This window comes from Apis mellifera, linkage group LG3 (genome assembly GCF_003254395.2).
Source record: "Apis mellifera strain DH4 linkage group LG3, Amel_HAv3.1, whole genome shotgun sequence".
In the NCBI taxonomy this organism is placed as follows: Eukaryota; Metazoa; Arthropoda; class Insecta; order Hymenoptera; family Apidae; genus Apis; species Apis mellifera.
Window position 1 is genome coordinate 9,559,460 of NC_037640.1, and position 20,591 is coordinate 9,580,050.

At 39.5% G+C, this 20,591-nt stretch overlaps 1 protein-coding gene and 2 long non-coding RNA genes across 3 annotated transcripts; 2 read left to right on the plus strand and 1 right to left on the minus strand.

The window, feature by feature from the left end:
- Nucleotides 1–233: 233 nt before the first annotated feature.
- On the minus strand, nucleotides 234–16,577 carry LOC107964193. The gene is made up of 4 exons (XR_001702495.2): nucleotides 16,369–16,577; nucleotides 16,142–16,308; nucleotides 14,293–14,410; nucleotides 234–4,511 (listed from the first exon to the last, which is right to left on the minus strand). It is a non-coding gene; the product is annotated as an uncharacterized LOC107964193 (long non-coding RNA).
- On the plus strand, nucleotides 12,422–15,215 carry LOC113218659. The gene is made up of 2 exons (XM_026439746.1): nucleotides 12,422–14,003; nucleotides 14,605–15,215. Exons 1-2 carry the CDS (start codon nucleotides 13,853–13,855, stop codon nucleotides 14,865–14,867), a joined length of 414 nt encoding a protein of 137 aa, XP_026295531.1. The 5' UTR covers nucleotides 12,422–13,852; the 3' UTR covers nucleotides 14,868–15,215.
- A 211-nt stretch (nucleotides 16,578–16,788) lies between the features above and the next one.
- LOC100576419 lies at nucleotides 16,789–19,608 on the plus strand. Its single transcript, XR_003304401.1, has 3 exons — nucleotides 16,789–17,093; nucleotides 18,446–18,937; nucleotides 19,304–19,608. It is a non-coding gene; the product is annotated as an uncharacterized LOC100576419 (long non-coding RNA).
- Nucleotides 19,609–20,591: the final 983 nt, after the last annotated feature.

Sequence of the window (20,591 nt, forward strand, 5' to 3'; positions counted from 1 at the left end):
ATTTAAGTTTCTTTTCTACAGCGATTTTTTGATTCGATTCTGTACACTTTATCTCTGTGATTCGAGTAAAAAGTTCGACTACAATCACGGTATAAAAATACAAAAATTTTAATCTCTTCTCTTTCCTTATTTAATTCCGTGCACTTTATCTTTGTGATTCTAATAAAAATTTCGATCACAATCATGATATAAAAATACAAAAATTTTAAGCTTCTCTCCTACAGCGATATATTTCCTCGTTTGATTCTGTGCACTTTACCTCTGTGATTCGAGTAAAAAGTTCGGTATAAAAATAAAAAAATTTTAATCTCCTCTCCCATATCTTCCCTTGTTCAATTCCGAGCACTTTACCTTTGTGATTTTAATATAAATTTCGATCACAATCATGGTATAAAAATATAAAAATTTTTGATCTTCCTCGTTTGATTCAACTTTTTGCACTTTACCTCTGTGATTCTAATAAAAATTTCGATCACACGGTATAAAAATACAAAAATTTTAATCTCCTCTTCCATATCTTCCTTCATTTAATTCTATGCACTTTACCTCTGTGATTCTAATAAAAAGTTAAATCACAATCACGGTATAAAAATACAAAAATTTTAACCTTCTTTCCTAGCGATATCTTTTGATTCGATTCTGTGCACTTTATATCTGTGATTCTAATAAAAATTTCGATCACAATCACGGTATAAAAATACAAAAATTTTAATCTCCTCTCCTACAGATATCTTTCCTCGTTTGATTCGACTCTGTGCACTTTACCTCCGTGATTCGAGGCAAAACGATTCGATCGCTGAAAGAAAGCAGCGATAAAAATAGTTTTCGAGGATACGGAATCGTTGAAATGGCGGGAACGAAGATCGTTGCTGGTCGCCAGGTTATCGCCGTTCCGTGACTTCACCGTGGAAACCACGATTGCGATCCTATAATGAGCCCGGCAATTATTTTAATGTCGCGCAATAGGAAACATAAATATTGACAAAAACGAGAATTATTGGCGGGTATTTTGCGGCGGCCGCTTCGCCTCTCTGAAACGGCGCGCAACAACGCAAAACGAACGGGAGGACGGGTAACGGGTCGCGGCGTAGCATGTGCGTGTCCGATTAATAAATCCAGTTAACGGGGGATTTATTTAGCCAGATAAACATCGTGTGCACCGCCGCCTTATCGTAATTAAATTTATGCGGTGGCTACTGATCGAGAAACTGTTCATTCTCTGAATCTTAATTAAGCGGGGCGAGATCCATGCGCCTTCGCCCATGGGAAACGTCGGAAAGAGGATTCTTTTCCAATCCTTTCGAATATTTCGTCCACCGGCTTCCCTCCCTCCCCTTTTTCCAATCGCTTCGACGGAATCCAGTATCGAATTTCGCGAGTCGAGTCGAACACAAAAACGCTTCGTTGATACGAAAACAGGGTACCCCAATTTATAATAATAAAATTTAAACAAAATTATTCTCTTGATTAATAGTCGTTCCAATTATACAAAATAACGCGTAGTGAGAATTTATTTTCTACGAATTATTCCTCTCCTTTTCTCTCTCTATTCTCTGAGAAAGAAGAGCCGTAGATTTCCACGAGGCGCACATTTCTGCGAGGGGTGCACGGACAGGTCAAAGGCACGTGGAGCGATAAATTTCCCTTTCGTACAGTGGAGGATCGAAAGGGCGGGTTTCGGAAAATTCGGGCGCACGTTCCACGAAATTTTCGTGGACACGGAGAGGCCGAGGAGAGGCTGCTCGCTGATCGGGTATGCGTCCCGCGTGGCTGAATATAGGGATTCCTGGTCTGTCCGAAACGAGGATTCCGTGAATTACGTCTAGAATCAGAGCTACTCAGAGAGGTGCTCGTGGAATACCAATGACTCGGGACGTGCTTTCCTCGCGCGGCCAACTAACTCTCCATGCTCTCGTGCACCGATAATAGGGAGGGGGGGCTTTCCTCGGGATCGTGCTCTCTCCGCGGCAAACTCGGGACCAAAAACTCGGAATGGAATGTTTCCTGATCACTTCCGATCTTCCAGACTTTTACTTCAAAGATGTAACCGATCTTTCATCTTCTCTTCATCGCTTGCAATTTATAACGATACTTTACTTGTTTATTTATTTTCGTGGAACATATATGAAAGTTATTAGCTCCGCGTGAAATGCTCTGAAAAAATCTCTAAGCTAATTTCTAACAATTCGAGGTGAAAGATAGTCTTCGCTTCGGTGCAACAAAAGTCGAATCATTTAACCGTCTAAACTTCAAACAGGAATTGACGAATGATCCAAAAGATTATAACATCTTAAATCTTCCCCTTTTTCTTCCTCTCAATTTCTGCTCGCACGATGAGATGAGGAAATTTCGAACGAAACGGAGTATCGAAAGATCGCGCGGCGCGTCCGGTGTCCGCCGCGGCTTCTCTCTCTCCTCCTCGCGGCGTGGATCGGTGGGAACCGTTATCCTGCATCCCGGTTACGCCGTATCCGGTCGCCACGTGGGTCAAGCCGAGGATTAATCAGGTCTCTTTGTCTTGGTTCACGGACTCCGGCCGCGTAGATAACCGATCGCCGATGGGAAAATCGGTTTTATCCCCCTCGTCACGTGACGATTCGTTCGCCGAGAAGAGAGCACGGATCGATTTACCATTTAATCGATAATGCACGAGCGAGTGTGTGTACGTGCAATTGGATCGAAGGAAGAGATACGAGTGAAGATCCTTGCAAATCGGGGACAACGTTTCTTGCCCAACAGGCAAGATGATCGATTTTACGATCCAGTGTTTATCGGCGAATTTCGAGGGGGGATCTCGCGTTACGTTTGTCGGATTTGTTGTCGAGGAACGAATGTTCGAGAGAGGTTGGATCGGTTAACGAGCGCCATATGCCGACGACACCGGACAAGTTTCTCGAGTGAAAATTGTTCGAGCGAAATCGTACGTTTCGTTCGAACCGCTCACCGCGATTTCAGATTTTGCACGGCTCGAGAGGAAAATTGACTTTCGTCCGGGGAGCGGGGAAACGATTGGATTGTATTATTTAACCATCGATGTAGGTATGATGTTACCTACTGAACGCTTATAATACTATATATATTTAAGTACACATTATTCATTGTTCTCGACAATGGAAAAGTTTCTCGCTGTTTATTTCTCTTTACACATCCGTTCGTAACTCGATATCGCCAACATCACGTACCAACTTCCTGAAAAAATTCTTTAAAGCTCAGACGTGGAAACGGCGCAAAAATGTTTAAAGACCATAAGGATTTTCATCGTTGGGAGAGTTTCATCGTCATCGTGGCGCGAACACAAGCGTGCAATTATCGTACGTTTATCAATAACTACTTCTAATAACACGTTCCGTGGCGATCGTGAAAAAAGAAGAAGGGGACGAAGAAAGAAAGAAAGAAAGAAAGAAAGAGAAAAAGAATAGAAAAGAAAACGAGAAAGAGAAAAGAAGAAACCCTCTCTCTTTCTCTTCGTTGACAATCACTCTCTTAATTTCCACTCGCCTCGACTACGTTAATTATGCGTCATTATCGATCGACGCGCCCGATACACACGATCGATCGTCCGATCGTGCACGATCGAAACTGCTCGAACGAGAGGGGAGGAGGGAGGGAAAAAATAATGGATCGCGCTTTATCCCGGTTGATTCCAATGATTTGCGTCAATTAAACGGCGGAGTCCACGTTTTAAAACCGCAACAACCGTCTGCCTATTCAATAGACGTTCATGGGGCATATTAAATAAACGTTGGCGAGAAAATTGCAGTGTTCCGCGCGAGCGTAAGAATACGCTGTCAGCTGACGCCGCGTCAAATCGAATCTTTTCCTTTCGCGCCTTCCGCGAGCCAACGGTTCTTCCATCGAACCACATGTAAATCTAACCCCTCGATCCCGCCGTTAAAACGCCAACAATCTTGTTTTACGATCGAGAAATTTGCCGAAACGGTTATCGATCTTGCCGTTCCTTTCCTTCTTCTTCTTCTTCTTCCTCTTTCTCCTCTTCTTCTTTGTTTTCCCTCTTTTTTCGATGAATTTATTTAGCCGTAATCTTTGCTCGTTACCAGCCGATTCATTCGCGAATCGTAAATTTAAGAAAGCTCTTAGACAAGTATTTTGTATTTCTTCGAGAATCTCTCTCTCTCTCTCTTCCTCGAGGTGGAGAAAGAATTCTCTCACGCCTGGGAACAAAATACCCGTATATCCGCCGAAAACCATCATCGATCATCCAATCTCGAACCTGCACGCCGTTTCCTGTTCCTCGCGCGCGATTCCACATCGAGGCTCCGTAAAAAAAAAAAAAAAAAGAAGAAAAATCAATGGAAAATAAAGGAATCTCTCCTCAGCTCGTGGCGATACTACGCGACAAATTATAAATCCATAAAACATCCTGCGTCCGCGGACGTGACGACGTTCCTCCCTCTCCAACCCTCCCCATCTAGGACGCCTCGTGTCTCGCTCCAATGATCCAGATCCATTTACCCACTTCTTCTTGCCGGCCACACGATGCACGAGCCAGCCTGAAACAATGAAACCAGATGATATGTGCCCCCGAGAGGCGAGAAGGGGGAGGCAAAACTGTGCCCCCTGCCCTCGCCACATCCACCTCGCTCCGCGCGGCACGCGCTTTACCCCGCTCCTTCCTCTTATTGAAAAAAAGAAACCGCTATAGACCGGTGGCCCCCTATCTAACTGGTACATCGTTTTCGAAACGGACCGTTCGCCAGATTCCACGCGAGATTGCCAGCCGACCGAACCGAACCGACCCGAACGTACGAACGTACGAACGAGCGAGCTTGCCTAGGCCACATGACCGGCCGCCTCCATTCCAGTGCACCGTGTCACCCGTACTTCCGGTTACGGCGCGGTGCCGCTTCACGCTCCTCCTAGCCTCGAACGCGCCGCTCTCACGGTCAAGGTCAGCCAACCCGACGGGGGGACGATAATTGTTCGTCGCTGCTTGACGCGTGGGTGTGGCCGGGGTTATCGAGCCGCGACCGTGGAAACTCGCCTTTCTCTCTCTTTCTCTGTGTGCATGCGGGTGGGTGGGTGGTTTTCTCGCGGTACGTTTATTATTGGTAAACGTAAAATCGAGGATCTATCGAGCAGGAAAGTGTAGCGAGTTAGTTGGTAAGTCGGTTTAAGTTGGTTTAAGAGGAGAGGAGAGAAGAAGTAAGAAGAGGTAATCTTTGATTCTTGAGTTTTTCTAAGTGGAAGATACAATGATTGATTTTTTTTCTTTTTTTTCGATTCTTGAGTTCTTCTAAGTGAAAGATACAATGATTGATTTTTTTCTTTTCTTTTTCTATTTCGATTCCTGAGTTTTTCTAAATAGAATATACAATAATTGATTTTTTTTCTTCTTTTTTCTACTTTGATTCTTGAATTCTTCTAAGTGGAAGATACAATGATTTTTTTTCTTTTTTTTTTCTACTTCGATTCTTGAGTTCTTCTAAGTGGAAAATACAATGATTGGTTTTTTTTCTTCTTTTTTCTACTTCGATTCTCGAGTTCTTCTAAGTGGAAGATACAATGATTAATTTTCTTTTTTTTTTTTTCTACTTCGATTCTTGAGTTCTTCTAAGTGAAAGATACAATAATTGGTTTTCTTTTCTTTTTTTTCTATTTCGATTCTTGAGTTCTTCTAAGTGGAAGATACAATGATTGGTTTTCTTTCTTCTTTTTTTTACTTTGATTCTTGAGTTCTTCTAAGAGGAAGATACAATAATTGATTTTTTTCTTCTTTTTTCTACTTCGATTCTTGAGTTTTTCTAAGTGGAAGATACAATAATTTTCTTTCTTTTTTTTTTTATTTTATTGGCTAGGGTTGGATTCTTGAGGTGATAAATAATGTTAATACGCGGTGAAACGTCCCGAGAGATTTCTCCTGTTGCTGTTTCTGGCACGAGAAGGGATTGAAATCTCGCGCTGGTTTGGTTTGGAATTGGAGGGACCGACGAGGGTTGATTCGACGAGATCGAGGAAACTTGCGGCTTCTGAAAATGGGGTGTGTAAAGGGATTGCGGTCGGTTTCTGGAGATCGATCTGGGAAGTTGTTGGGAGTGGGTCTGTTTGTCCTCGTAATCGATATCCCTCCTCTTTTCCTTCGATCGAACTTCCATCGTTCGATCGAAGATCGAGAAGAAAGAAAATAATCGTGGAAAAATAATCGAAGATTTATTTATTTATTTATTTTTTTTTTCAGGGACAGGGTCGATGAACGGATAAACCGCGCGATATTGCACGCGCGACAGGGAAGATTGTTATTATGTCGTTGCCATATGTCGATGCGTCGTCGAGTTTTCTACAAAGAGCCAATTTTACACGATGAAAGGAAAAAGAGGGGAACAGGAAAACATCGAGGCAGCCTTGCCAGTTGAAAACTTGTTACTCGGTTATTTGTTACGATTGGGACAAATGGTTTAGTGAAGACATTTAACGCCATATGCTAAAGGCGTTAAAGGAAAGGTTTATTGAAATCGATTTTATCCGATATATAATATACGAATTACGGAAAGAGGGGAGGGAGAGAAGAACGAAAAACAAAACAAAACAAAAATGGAAAAAAAATACCGTCGAACGATCTTACAGTAGGAAACCTGTTATCTTTGTGAACGCTCGTTGCAGTAAATTCCGGTGGACAGTTTAGTGGAAGTTCGTGATATAAGTTGGATTAGAAGATACGAACTTTGAGAGTGTCGCTTAATTTTACTTACATTTTTCTTCTTTTTTCCATGCTCGACAATCATGAATCCGAATTTTTTTTCTTTTTCTTAAAAAGATCAATCAATTCGATGTTCGCGATTTAAGAAGATTTAACGAATAGCGATTACAACGATAAAATATTCTTATTAACGAATTTCAGATTCAATGGGTTATCGCGAATCCCTTTCTCGAAGCGCGTACGAAACGAGAATCCTTCGGCAAGGTCGCGAGCAGGCGTGGCCGTGGTCCAAGAGTTATCGGGTTCCCTTATCAAAGCACGCCGGTTATTCGGAATAAATTCCTAATTACGAGGGCATCGAGGTTTTATACGGCCACGTTCGAAAGAGATGCGGAGAAGAACCCTTCGCGGAACGCACAAGGCGATACAGTCTCGTAAAACTGGAAGATAAGATAATTCGCGTAAAATCGTGTTTCACCGTTATTATTTTCCCCCCCTTTCCTCCCCTCCTTCCCTCCTCCTCCTCCTCCTCCTTCCATGTTCAACCGGAATATCCGTTTTATATTGCCATAGGAATTCCTACGGTTCTAACGCTTGCAAGGATATCTTACGTTTAAACGTAAAGGATAAAATATCAGGATTATTGTCCCTCGAAACGAGCCCCGATTCGATACTTTGATTTAACAATTCGAGATAATTTAATCAAAAAAAAAAAAAAAGTAAAGAAGATAACGTAATATAAAGTCGCGTTAAAAATTATCTTGTATCTCGCGGAAGAGATCGAACGAGAGTATTTTCCTTCCCCTCTTCCTCGACTCAATTATCCCGAATTTACACCGATTTTCCCTTATCACCCGACTAACCTAACCTCGATTCCACTATCCTATCCATTAATTAAAATCAATTCCACTTTATGATCCCCTTCCCCTTCCCTGATTATATCAATTTTCAAATTTCGATCGTAGCCGGAGGATCCGTATCCCTCCAATTATCGAATCATTCATTCGGTGCTTTCCACCGAAACTTTCCTTCCACCCTCGTCCTTTCTAATCGAATTAATTTATCCATTTTCCACGAAAGCGAAGCATACGATAACAAATTTCCTCCTCCTCCTCCTCCTCCTCCTCCTCCTCTCTCTCTCTCTCTCTCTCTCTCTCTCTCTCTCTCTCTCTCTCTCTCTCTCTCTCTCTCTCTCTCTCCTCTCTCTCTCTCTCTCTCTCTCTCTCTCTCTCTCTCTCTCTCTCTCTCTCTCTCTCTCTCTCTCTCTCTCTCTCTCTCTCTCTCTCTCTCTCTCTCTCTCTCTCTCTCTCTCTCTCTCTCTCTCTCTCTCCTTCTTCTCCTCGGCTGTTGAGAGCAGCAGAGATACTTTTACGCCGCCCTTGCCTGCTTGCGCGCGGATTAATCTCGTTACGAAGAGTATAATCCGATTCTTCTCGTCCTCGCCTCGATAACAGGTCGAACGAGGGCCAGGCGAAATTGTTATCATTATCGTGGAAATTTCATCGCCGGCCCGGTTAATTGATTCCCGCGGAGGAAGAAAGTATCCATCGGGGCGGCGATGGCAACTCGATGGGGGACCGTGATTGAGTAGGACAAGTGGAGGGGGAGGGTTGCTGGTGACACGTGATGGGAATGGAAATAATTCTCTCTCTCTCTCTCTCGAAATCTATCTTGGAAAGCTTGACGCGTTCCTGCGGTATCGTGAAAGACTTCGTACAGGGTGGATTTGGGATAATTGTTTGGAATTGGGGCTAGGGTGGGATGGATAGAGCCGAAATTTGTTTAGCTTAACTGGGGGTCTTCCATTCTAGGAGTAATTATTTTTTCTTTCTGCAATTTCTCGGGAATAATAAAGAGGAAAGATAAACGTTTCGAGAATTATGAATGAATTACGAAGACGCGTTGATCGATCGATTCTTTTTTAACGGTAAAGGTAAATTTTTAGATTGAAAAATGAATCGGAAGAAAAGTTTTGATTTTGCGTGCATTTTAGAGAGATTTTAATTGTTTGGAATTGGGAATTGATCGAACGATGCTAGGGGATATAAGATATGGAATAGGATATAGACCCGAAATTTTTTCCAGAAGGAATTATTTTTCTTTCTCGAGAATAATAAAGAGGAAAGACGAAGAGGTTAAATGTTTGAAGTTTGAATTTTGTGTGCATTTTAGAGAGATTTTAATTAGAATTTGGAAATTGATGCTAGGATAGAATGGGATAGATCCGAAATTTTTCCATTCTTTCCAGAAGTTATTTTTTTTTTAAATTTCTCGAGAATAATAAAGGAAAGGCGAAGGGGTTAAATTTTTGAAGGCTTGTGAATTATGAAGACACGTTGATCGATCGATCCTTTTTTAACGGAGAAGGTAAATTTTTAGATTGAAAAATGAATCGCAAGAGAAGTTTGAACTTTGTGTGCATTTTAGAGAGATTTTAATTGTTTAGAATTGGGAATTGATCAAACGATGCTAGGGGATATAGGATATGGAATAGGATATAGACCCGAAATTTTTTCCAGAAGTAATTATTTTTCTTTCTGTAATTTCTCGAGAATAATAAAGAGGAAAGACGAAGAGGTTAAATGTTTGAAGACTCGTGAATTATGAAGACATGTTGATTGATTAATTTTTTTTAACAGAGAAGCTAAATTTTTAGATTGAAAAATGAATCGCAAGAGAAGTTTGAACTTTGTGTGTATTTTAGAGAGATTTTAATTAGAATTTGGGAATTGATGCTAAGATAGAATGGGATATAGATCCGAAATTTTTCCATTCTTTCCAGAAGTTATTTTTTTTTTTAAATTTCTCGAGAATAATAAAGAGGAAGAGGTTAAATGTTTGAAGGCTTATGAATTATGAAGACACGTTGATCGATCGATCCTTTTTTAACGGTAAAGGTAAATTTTTAGATTAAAAAATGAAGTGGAAGAAAAGTTTGGATTTTGCGTGCATTTTAGAGATTTTAATTGTTTAGAATTGGGAATTGATCGAACGATGCTAGGATGGAATGGGATATAGACTCGAAATTTTTTCCAGAAGTAATTATTTTTCTTTCTGAAATTTCTCGAGAATAATAAAGAGGAAAGATAAACGTTTCGTGACTCGTGAATTATGAAGATACGTTGATTGATCAATTCTTTTTTAACGATTCTTTTTAAATTTTTAGATTGAAAAATGAATCGCAAGAGAAGTTTGAACTTTGTACGCATTTTAGAGAGATTTTAATTAGAATTGGAAATTGATGCTAGGATGAGATGGGATATAGAGCCGATAATTTTTTCCAGAAGTAATTATTTTTCTTTGTGAAATTTCTCGAGAATAATAAGATAAAGGTTTCGAGATTCGTGAAATATGAAGACACGTTGGTCGATCGATTCTTTTTTAACAGAGAAGCTAAATTTTTAGATTAAAAAATGAATCGCAGTTTGAGCTTTTTAGAGAGATTTTAATTAAAATTGGAAATTGATGCTAGAATGGGATAGGATATAAACTCGAAATTTTTTCCAAAAGTAATTATTTTTCTTTGTGAAATTTCTCGAGAATAATATAAGATAAACGTTTCGAGGCTCGAGTTGTGAAATATGAAGACGCGTTGGTCGATCGATTCTTTTTTAAAGGAGAAGGTAAATTTTTAAATTAGAAATGGACAAGAAGATTTCACTTTTGTCAAAGAGAGAAATTGGTCTCGATTCCGTAGAAATGGCGGAACAGTGGATCACTGTGGAGAAATTTCCAGAAAGGGCACACATGTCGGTCGAAGATTCTAGAGAAGTTGAATTTGGATCGTAGAACTGCAATTAGGACCATGTGTTTGTTAATGGCGCATATCACGGCATCCTAATGGCATGTTTGTTCAAGATCTCCCCCGCTGCGAACTTCTTACCCCCCGAAAATCAGTTTTTGCAACGCCAACATTCATCGCCCCGATCCTCCGTTTAATTTATGCCAGCCTTTATTTAACAGAGCAACGCTGTTCCGCCATCCATTCGTATATACATATTGTAAAAAATTATAAAAAAAAAAATAATGGACGAAGAATAGAAGAAATTTCGAGGAAATTTGAAGAGAAAAAAAAATGGTAGATTCCAAATTATTTCACATTTCGTTCCTCGAAGATCCTCGAGGAGAGAAAGGGGCAAACAAATTCCAGTTCCATTGAAACTAATAAGCCAAAAGAACAAACGGGACGGGACCCTTTTACGTTACGGAGTCCAAACTCGCCCCTTTTCGAGGGGTTAACGAGCAAGCTCTGGAGCTTTCGCCGCTTCAAAAGCGTTTTGTCGCTGCGGATAAACGCGACATCGTTTCAAGATGAAAGCGGGGATTTGAAGAAGGCCGAGAAAATGGACGGTCTAAAGAGAGAAGCGAGCAGCGCCGAGCAGGCAGTTTTTACAGCACTTACGAAGAGAAAGAGAGAGAGAGAGAGAGAGAGGGGCGACGTGGCCGCGTTTCGTACGAATTCAGCGAAAAAAAGAAATGCTGGAGGGGGGAGTCCTCCTCCTCCTCCTTCTCCTCCTACTCCTCTTCCTCGGGGCCCCTTTGATCCTGGAAATTAGCTTACAGTTTATTGCATTTTTTACAGCGCCTTTCATCTCCGGAATCTCACGCGCACGCCGGTTAAAATTTCTCATCAATATGCAGGGAGGGCGAAAGAGCGAGGAGGAAGAGGAGGGAGAAAAAAAAAGAAAGAGGGGAAAGATAAATGTGGAGTGAACACGATCCACGAAAAGAGGAGCAGGGAAGGGATCAACGGTGGAGATGAAGGAAAGCTTTGACGGAGGAGGAGAAGGAGGAAGGAGAGGAATCCCTGTGGATGAAATCCGACGACTTATCGGCCCGAGGGAAAGAACTTCTTTATTGAATTACGCGCGGGGATGTAACGAGTGTGGGGAACCGCGTTCTGATGATCTGGCGAATTTTCACGACATGATTTCGCTCTCGATCCTTTCGCGATATAGCAAAGTATTGGGTTGGCAACTAAGTAATTGCGGATTTCAGTTGAAGTTGATTCGGATCGTCACAGTACAACTCGTGAGATTGCAGAGAAGCTTCATGTATCGCATACATGCATTGAAAACCGCTTAAAACAATTTGGCTATGTTCGAAAACTCGATACATGGGTTTCTCACGAACTGAAAGAAAAGCATTTAACGCGACGCATTAACAGCTGCCATTTGCCAAAGAAACGTAATGAAAATGATCCATTTTTAAAACGACTGATAACTGGCCATGAAAAATGGGTTGTTTACAACAATATCAAGCGGAAAAGATCGTGGAGCAGGCCACGTGAACCAGCTCGAACAACATCAAAAGCTGGTATTCGTCGAAAGAAGGTTTTGTTATCAGTTTGGTGGGATTACAAAGGAATTGTCTATTTTGAACTCTTACCACCCAACCGAACGATCAATTCTGTTGTCTACATCGAACAACTAACGAAATTAAACAATGCGGTTGAAGAAAAGCGGCCCGAATTGACAAATCGAAAAGGTGTTGTATTCCATCGTGACGATGCAAGGCCACACGCATCTTTGGTCACTCGGCAAAAATTATTGGAGTTTGGTTGGGATGTTTTGCCACATCCACCATATAGTCCTGACCTTGCACCATCCGATTACTTTTTGTTTCGATCTTTACAAAACTCCTTGAATGGTAAAAATTTCAATAACGATGATGATATCAAATCGTACCTGATTCAGTTTTTTGCTAATAAAAACCACAAGTTTCATTCACGTGGGATTATGATGCTGCCTGAAAGATGGCAAAAGGTCATTGATCAAAATGGGCAACACATTACAGAATAAAGTTATTTAGTTCCATGAAAAAATTGTCTTTGATTTTCTAAAAAAAATCCGCAATTACTTAGTTGCCAACTCAATATATACAGAATACGATTATTAGCTCGATGGAATAAGGGAGAAGATTTCTCGAAGGGTTTTTCGAATTTGGAATAAACGTAAGTATATGTACGAGTGATTGTTTCGAAGGAAAATATTTATACACGATCCGATTACACAGGAAAGGAAAGGGAAAAATGGAAGGGAACGACACGAAGGGAAAGAAATGTTGTGAAAATTGTTGAACGGAAGGCGAAGGCGGGTATATAAATATAAATTTCAACTCGTGTGTACACAAACATAAATGTCACAACTAAAACGTCAAATTGTGGATATTCATAACAGAGAATGTTCCATGTGATAAGCCATACTTCGTGCCTGACTGTACAAGCGACAACCTTCGACCGTGGTATTATAAGTATTCACCGTACGCCGCCATTCAGTAATTTTTACAACCGTTCCAGGAACGCGTCAACAAACACCGTGATAAAATTAAATCACGACGTTCCGCGATTGAGTCTCAAGATAGGTGTAAGGTAAAACGTAGAAAACGACACCGTTTTTCCTTGAACCGACTCTCCATTAACTCTCCATTAATTGAAACTACTGGTTACCTCGGTATTCGCGTTGCGCGAAAATCGCGAAAAGAAACGGCTGAAGGGTGTAATTTCAATCGATTCGCAACAGGCGATGCGCGCGTGTGGTTGTTCGCCTCGTGGAATGAATGTTGCCCGAGGAATTACAGCCCGAGGGTGTGAAAGAAACGCGCGACAACCTATTACTAACAGTTTACACACGGTTAAGAAGAAGTTTGTCGAAGCGTTGGAATCTCTCGAATTGATTAGAAGCTGAGTGAGGTGTGAAATTGTCGTCGATATTTTAGCAAGGATTTATTGGACGCTCGATGAATACGTACTGGTATTTAGGTCTTTATGCGATGTTTAATTATTCGCGGAGAGCCTTCATTATTCCTGGAATCGCAGATGCATCTTTGTAGCCTTTGTTGCGCTCCACGGTGTTGTGCGCGTAATGGGTGAACCGAGTCTCACGATCATTTCCCTGATAGCGCGAATGCGCCAGCCATCTTGCCCAACGAATCCTATAATTTCAATAATTCCCTTTCTCGGATTCCAAATTCGAAAAAAAAATCCTTTCTATTTTCTCATCTCTTCGCAAAGTTTTTCAACTTGCGAAAAAATTCACAAAGTCCAAATCTTCCGTTCATTTTGTCCAGATTCAATGATCTTCATTCGATCAACGAAACTTGGATCGTCGTGGAGATCTTTTTCATCGACCCTGGACGACGTCGCGCCCGAGAAGAGGATCCTTCTCGTCGTTTAGTCATCCAGCCCGCGGCTACGCGATGCTCTGCGTATCCTCGAAGGAAGAGGAAGAAGCAGTTCTGCAACCGAGGAGAAGAAAGGGAGAGGCGAGATCGCAATCGGGAGAAGGCGGACAGGCCACGACATCGTCGACGAATCTCGACGGAGCTCGAGTTCAAGTTGGCTCGACCGGTTGGTGATGTCACTCAATATCTCCGTTTTCGAAGAACACGAATTGCCGCAAATGACGTCAACGCACCCTCGTCCTTGTTGCCGCTTGTTGTTGTTGTTGTTGTTGCACGAAACGTTCTACCTGTCGCGCTCTCCTCCTCCTCCTCCTCGTGTTTCTCTGGGGATACAGGGACAGGTAGGTTCGCTGCAATTAGCAAGGGGATCGTGGAGGATAAGGGATTCGAGTTTCGAGGAAATTTATGGGGCGGCTTGATCTTGGTAATTCCAGGCGTTTATTAAAATGCTGTACCTGTACAGGGGGTGACGTAATTGGTCCTGTGACGCGGATCTTTCGACTCGCCGATCAGGTTTCAACATCGTCCCTTCGGATGATGAGACGCGTTTAAGTTTGGAAACATGACATGAGCCTGCAAGTAAATTTTCGATTTTTTATTTTACATTACAAAATGAAAAATGTCTTTGCTTCGTCAACTTCGTTCAAATTACTCGCGTAATTTTAAATCCAATGTTTATATCTTTACATTCGTTGTATCACCGATGCGCGCACAGATAACCTGTAAACAATGAAATTTCGAAAACATGCGGTTTTTCCTTCTTTCAGAGGACAACAGTTGCCAATTAGTCACAGAAGAGTCGACGAGTACACGACGATGGCCGGCCGCTTTCTTGCGAGATAACGACAAGTTGAACGACACAGAAGCGCGGCGAGACCGGATGTCGTCTCGCTCGCTTTGTTTCCTCTTGGGCGGGCAGGTCGAGGGAAAAGACAGGCGAGGACATTGTCTGACACGTAGCAATGTCAAGGCCCGCCACTCACATCTACATCAGGGTGTTTTCTACGCGAGTGTGAAACGAGCGTACTAATAATAGAGAATGCGAGATCGATCGGTTCATCGACGCGTGAAAAACGATCGTTTTCTATGAACGACGTGTCTTTGAACGGGGACATCCGATTGCTCGATTTGTTTCATCGAGTTATCTATTTACGCGATTGCGCGTAAATCGAATCCGATTTAATCGGATCGAATTGAATTAGAGGTTAGGTCGACGCCATTGGCGAAAGCGAACGTGTGGACGCGAATGACTCGTAAAGGAAATTGTTAGAAGTTTTTGCGATGTTTGGAAACTGGAATAGAATGGAATTGTATGCAAATTAGAATTGTTTTGCATTTAAAATAACGCGATATATCATTAGAGTATGATTTCAAGCCTTCTTGAAAATAGTTGGAAATGTATTGGATTAATTGGAAAGAATTATTATGATTAAACGTTGAAATTGACAAAGGATTGGATTTGAGAAGAATACTGAAGATCGAGACAAGTGAAATACATGGTTGAAACGGATTTGTCGCGCATGCAGTTGAACAAAAAATCAAATAAGAATCTTTTCCTGTGTTGTTCAGCCCGTAAGAATTTCCATGGGTTGAACCGGGCCAACCTTTCAAGAAGAGGATATATTCTCAGTTCGACCAAAAATATCCTAATATTTGAACAGTGATATCATCGATTGCAAATAATTACTGAAACACCGACAAACGATGCAACGGATACCATTGTATATTACACACGTTTGTATTTTAATTTAAACCGTTCGTTTTATCCGGATAATGAAGATGTATCGATGGATCGATTATTTCTTACACAATTCACGCGACTAAAAACTATCGTATGCGACAATCATGATCAAATTAATAATTTTATTTAAAAAAATTTCATAAGAAATGTCAAAGTCGAAAATTCCATCAGAAAAAATTGCAAGAATTCTGTACATTCGTGACATTTCTTAAGTAAGTAGTAACCAATTAAAAATATATATGTAATTTTCCTTGTTAGATCAGTCTCGAATTACATAATATCTATAATTGGCCAATAAAAAATATTCTATGCATCCGCATTCATATCAGGACTCTTAAACACCAACATTCTTAAACACAATTATCTTCATCATTTAATCATTAATGTATATTCTGATATCAATCTAAACATAATTTTCTTCCAATCTATCTATTCAATTTATTTCGAAATCAGAAAGTATGATCTATTAATAAATCAACTCATCTTTATCCTAAAGTAATAACGATCCAACAGAAAAAGTAAAAATTTTTTTTTCGACATTAAAAATTTATCACAATAATTACCTTTGTATATACTTCATCTTCGTCTATTTTGTTATTAATATTAATCTTATCCAATCTGTCAACGATTTCGATACGTTTCAAATCCATCTACGAATAAACTAACCTAAACATTTTTACTAACCTAAAATCAACAAAGTCTCTATAAATTTTCCAACCGTCTGCCACACCTGCAACACCAAAAATTTACATTTACGATACATTACAATAATTTATAACTATCGTTATACCTCTCTCACGATCTACAGCAACGTGTGAATGAAACGACGAATATCTTGGGACGAGGAAGATCGAAGAGAAAAAGAAGGTGTCGCGTGACGCGTCCACGACGCACGTATCTCGCAAAGAACGACGTGCCTCGCGATGATTCACGCTTGCTAGGACGACGCAGGTGGAACGTACGAGCGCGCACGTCCTCTCGAGAGAAGCGGCGAGGCTCGTACGCGGCGTCGATGACGACGCCGATCAGCACGACGACCGAGATGGAAACAGTCTAGGGTATCATCGTCTATAAATACTCTAATAGCCTCGGGCAAGGACGTCGTTGGTTACGGAGGATGATCCTAGACGACGTTGGCTTCGCCGCGACGGTGCTGACCTCTTCGAGCGGATCGACGCGCGCCGATTGGACGCCTGCTCTTCGCTAATTGGCGTGTACGGTTGTGCGGTGGAACGAGAATCTCTCTAGGGACCTTTGATAATCAGAGGTATTAGCTGGAGGATTTTAGAATCCGTGTGTAAAGGATGGCTTGTGGGGAAGCGGCGTAGTATTATCGAAGCGGATAATGAGCTCTGAAGAATATGTGGAAAGAGAGGAAGAATCCGTGACCAGTCTTGGGTTTCAAGCAGTATTCGAGATTGAGGAGTAACGGATCAATTCCGGCAATTCATATTTCCGCTCGTGATGAAGCGATGGGATGGAAAAAAGAAGATTTGTCTTCGTCGATGATATTTGGTTGGTCGTTGATTTTGTAGAATTTTTTTCTTTTCGTAGACTATGGAATTTCTATACCTGAATTTTCGTAAAATAATGGGATACTAGAGCTAAAAGAATTACAAAATTCAATTGCCATAAAATTCGAAGTATCTGACAATTTCAATAGTAAAATTTGTATAAAATTCCAAAAAAATCTGAGTTGTCATAAAAGTATTTAAGTTTTTATAATAATTTAAGTGTATCTGAAATTATATCTGTCATGAATTGTCATCGCATTCAAAGTATTCGAGTTTCTAACCTAAAATTTGTTTGTACAGAATTCCATAGTCATTACGTCATTCGGATAATGTTATAGAATTTCAAAATGCTCGAGTATCACAAAATTACAAAATATCTGAATTCTTATAGTAGTCCAAAGTAGCTAAATTACCATTAGAATTTCCAAAGTATCCGAGTTCTAACAGGATTCTAAAGTGTACTTTACTTTTTCGAAAAAATTAAAATGGCTTCCTTCTTCTTGCAATTAAATAAAACTTAGATTTAATCTATTTTTATTTGTTCTTTTCATGCAATATTTTGAAGAGCATCGTGAACGTTAAAAAAATGAGGAAGCTTAACGATCGATGTAGTTCTTGAATGAGAAACGACTCGAAACTAGATAATGGATTTGATAATAAAGATCCTTGGATTATGTATGCAAAGTACGAGTTCCTTAGAATGCTTAACGAGTTGGGGTTGCTCTGATAGAAATTGAAACATTGGAGAGGATCCAGCAGAGAATTGAAAAGAGTTAATGAGATGGTTGCCTGATAGTTCCTAATGAATTGATTGCAGTTCAAGCACGTCCTCGCGATAACGTGTGAATTTGTAAATCTCTTTCTAATAGATTAGAGGAAGAGATTAACAACAGAGATTTGTGCGAGTGATAGAAGAGATTGTTAAAGAATTAAAGTATTCCTCGTTTTCTACTATATTATAATTGAAATACATATTTTAACTTTTAACGATTATTATATACATTTTTATTTGAATAATTGTACTATTCCATCAGAAAATGTACTTAAATTCTCAGAAAAGTTCAAATTATCCAAGTTTCTATAAAAATTCTAAAGTATTGGATATTTGAGTTCTCAAAATCATTTTTCAAAATCTTAAAATATCATTTAAAGAGTTTCAAAATATATACTTGAACATTCATAAAATTTCAATTTTCCTAAATTCCTAAATTAAATAATTTTTGAATTAAAACAGAAATCCAAAATTTCTATACCAAAAATTGCATAACATCATAATTCCAAAAAAACTTTTCTTTTCAAAAAAACCACGCAGAAAATCAAACGAATCAAGAATTAATCTTATTTGTGTTCTAGATTTCCACGTTTCACAAAGAATATCCTTTTCAAAAACATTTCAACAATGATTCCTCGGAAATGTTAATTTATACATCATCGATGAAACGTTCCTTCACCAATCAATTCAATACTTTTTTCCCAAACGTCGTTAAAGTGATTAAATGAAATCAAAGATGAATAAAACGCAGACAAAAGAACTATAAATTGAAGTTCAAAATTGTGGACATAAATCGGTGAATTACTTCAAATGATTACTACCATCGCTTATTACTACCATCGCATTATAGCTGATGTAATTCATGGACTATGTTTCATTCGCAACAACAACAACAACAACAACAACAACAACACGAGTTAGAGGCCTTCGCATGCTCTCTTACCAGCATGTTTAAAATCTTTTATTACCATTGGATGATCGGTTCTCGGCCGAGCTTAGATGCTGCCCACTGCTAATTTGTTTAAATTTACATCTTTATCATCACGAACATATAATAAACCGAAGAAATATTGGTAATAATTGTCTTTTGATTTTTTTCTTTACTTTAATAGTGCGATGAATTCATTTTTCTATTATTGCGTATAATATAAAATATATGAATTATAGCGAATGAATCGTTTGCACTTTTTGTTTATGCAATTACATAATTGCAGCGCTCATTTTAAATCGATTAATAATCCTCAAAATGAGGGACACGTGGTAAAAAAAATTATTTTTCTGAAATAGCAACAAGGCTTGGAAGATTGTGATTAATCGTAACACGATCAACATCATTTTGCTTGCACATGATTGATTCGCCAAAATCAAGGTATTTCTTTATTAAACGTTTTTATCGGTATTTATCATAACATCCGTGAACAAATTCTTAAATGTTTCAGAACTTAATTATTAAAGATTGTTAAAGAAGAATCGAGAAAGAACATTTATAAAGGAAATGCACAGTGATCTAAATCAATCGAAGCCGGCTAATCCTTATTTTCTAAATCTGTGAAACGGCGGAGAATTCCATTGAAATCTCTTCGACCATCATCGATCAAGTGTAATTGGTGTAAAAAACGAAGCGGAGAACGTTGGAGGAAGCAAGGGATCGATTAGTCTGTGATTGAGTTACAGGAAGGCAGTCGTTTATTGGCATAATCGATACCTTACTGGGTCTAATAAATACATCCTTGGGAAACCTCGAGCTCGGCTATATTCTCTCGACAAGGTTTTCTTTTTTTCCTTTCTTTCTCTCTCGCGAAATCCTTTCGTGATTCGAGGAGGAAAAATCATGTTAACACCAACGTTCGATTATCCTCATTTCGAGGCATAATCGACGTTCAAAGGTTGTCATCTGGTTAAACATGGTCTCTCGTATCGACAACATTTATGTATCGATTTTGCACGACGATTAGCGACATCATCGATTATTATCATCGATATTTAAAGAAATAACGAAAGAAGAAGAGGCTTAAAAATTATGAGAAGGAATAAGTTTTATATATATATTGAGTTGAAAAAATTCGAATAGAAAAAAAGAAAGAAAGAAAGAAAGAAAGAAAGAAAGAGAAGATTAAAAGTTGTGCGGTGTCATTCCATGGATATTTCGTTATCGATCGCAAAAGAAAAGAATAGTGGCAATAGATTATCAGTGAATAACCATCTCATTGCCACCGTATACGCGGCGCACAAACGACGTATGATCGTCGGCTGATCGGCAAAACATTCACGCCGACAATCTCGCCGCTGTCGAGGCATGCAGAGGAATGTTGATGCTGTGCTGTCATCGATAAGTGGACACGCATTTATATTTAAACTACATGTAATAATATGAATACGTCGATGTTGGTCTGACGTCGTTCATATGCTATTAACCTTTTTGCCACTGGACGCGTATGTACATACATACATATGTATAGCTGCATGTATACCTCGTTAAACATCGACTGACCATTTGCTGAAAAAACGTGCAAATATTTTCCATAAAATAATTTTTACTTTAATACACGAATTATAAAATAATTAACATTGGAGTAAACAGATTGGCTTCAGATTATTGACTGTTGAAAAAAAAAAAAGAAATTTATATATATATATACATATAAATAATTTATTTTTAGAATTATATGCCTAATTATTTGTATAATTCTAATTTTTAATCCCCAATCCAATTACAACGTTAATTAT

Coding starts and splice junctions, on each gene's coding strand:
- LOC113218659 (XM_026439746.1), top strand. CDS start 13,853: ATGCTCTGCGTATCCTCGAAGGAAGAGGAAGAAGCAGTTCTGCAACCG. Junction 14,004..14,604: donor AGTTCAAGTTGGCTCGACCG/GTTGGTGATGTC, acceptor TCCTTCTTTCAG/AGGACAACAGTTGCCAATTA.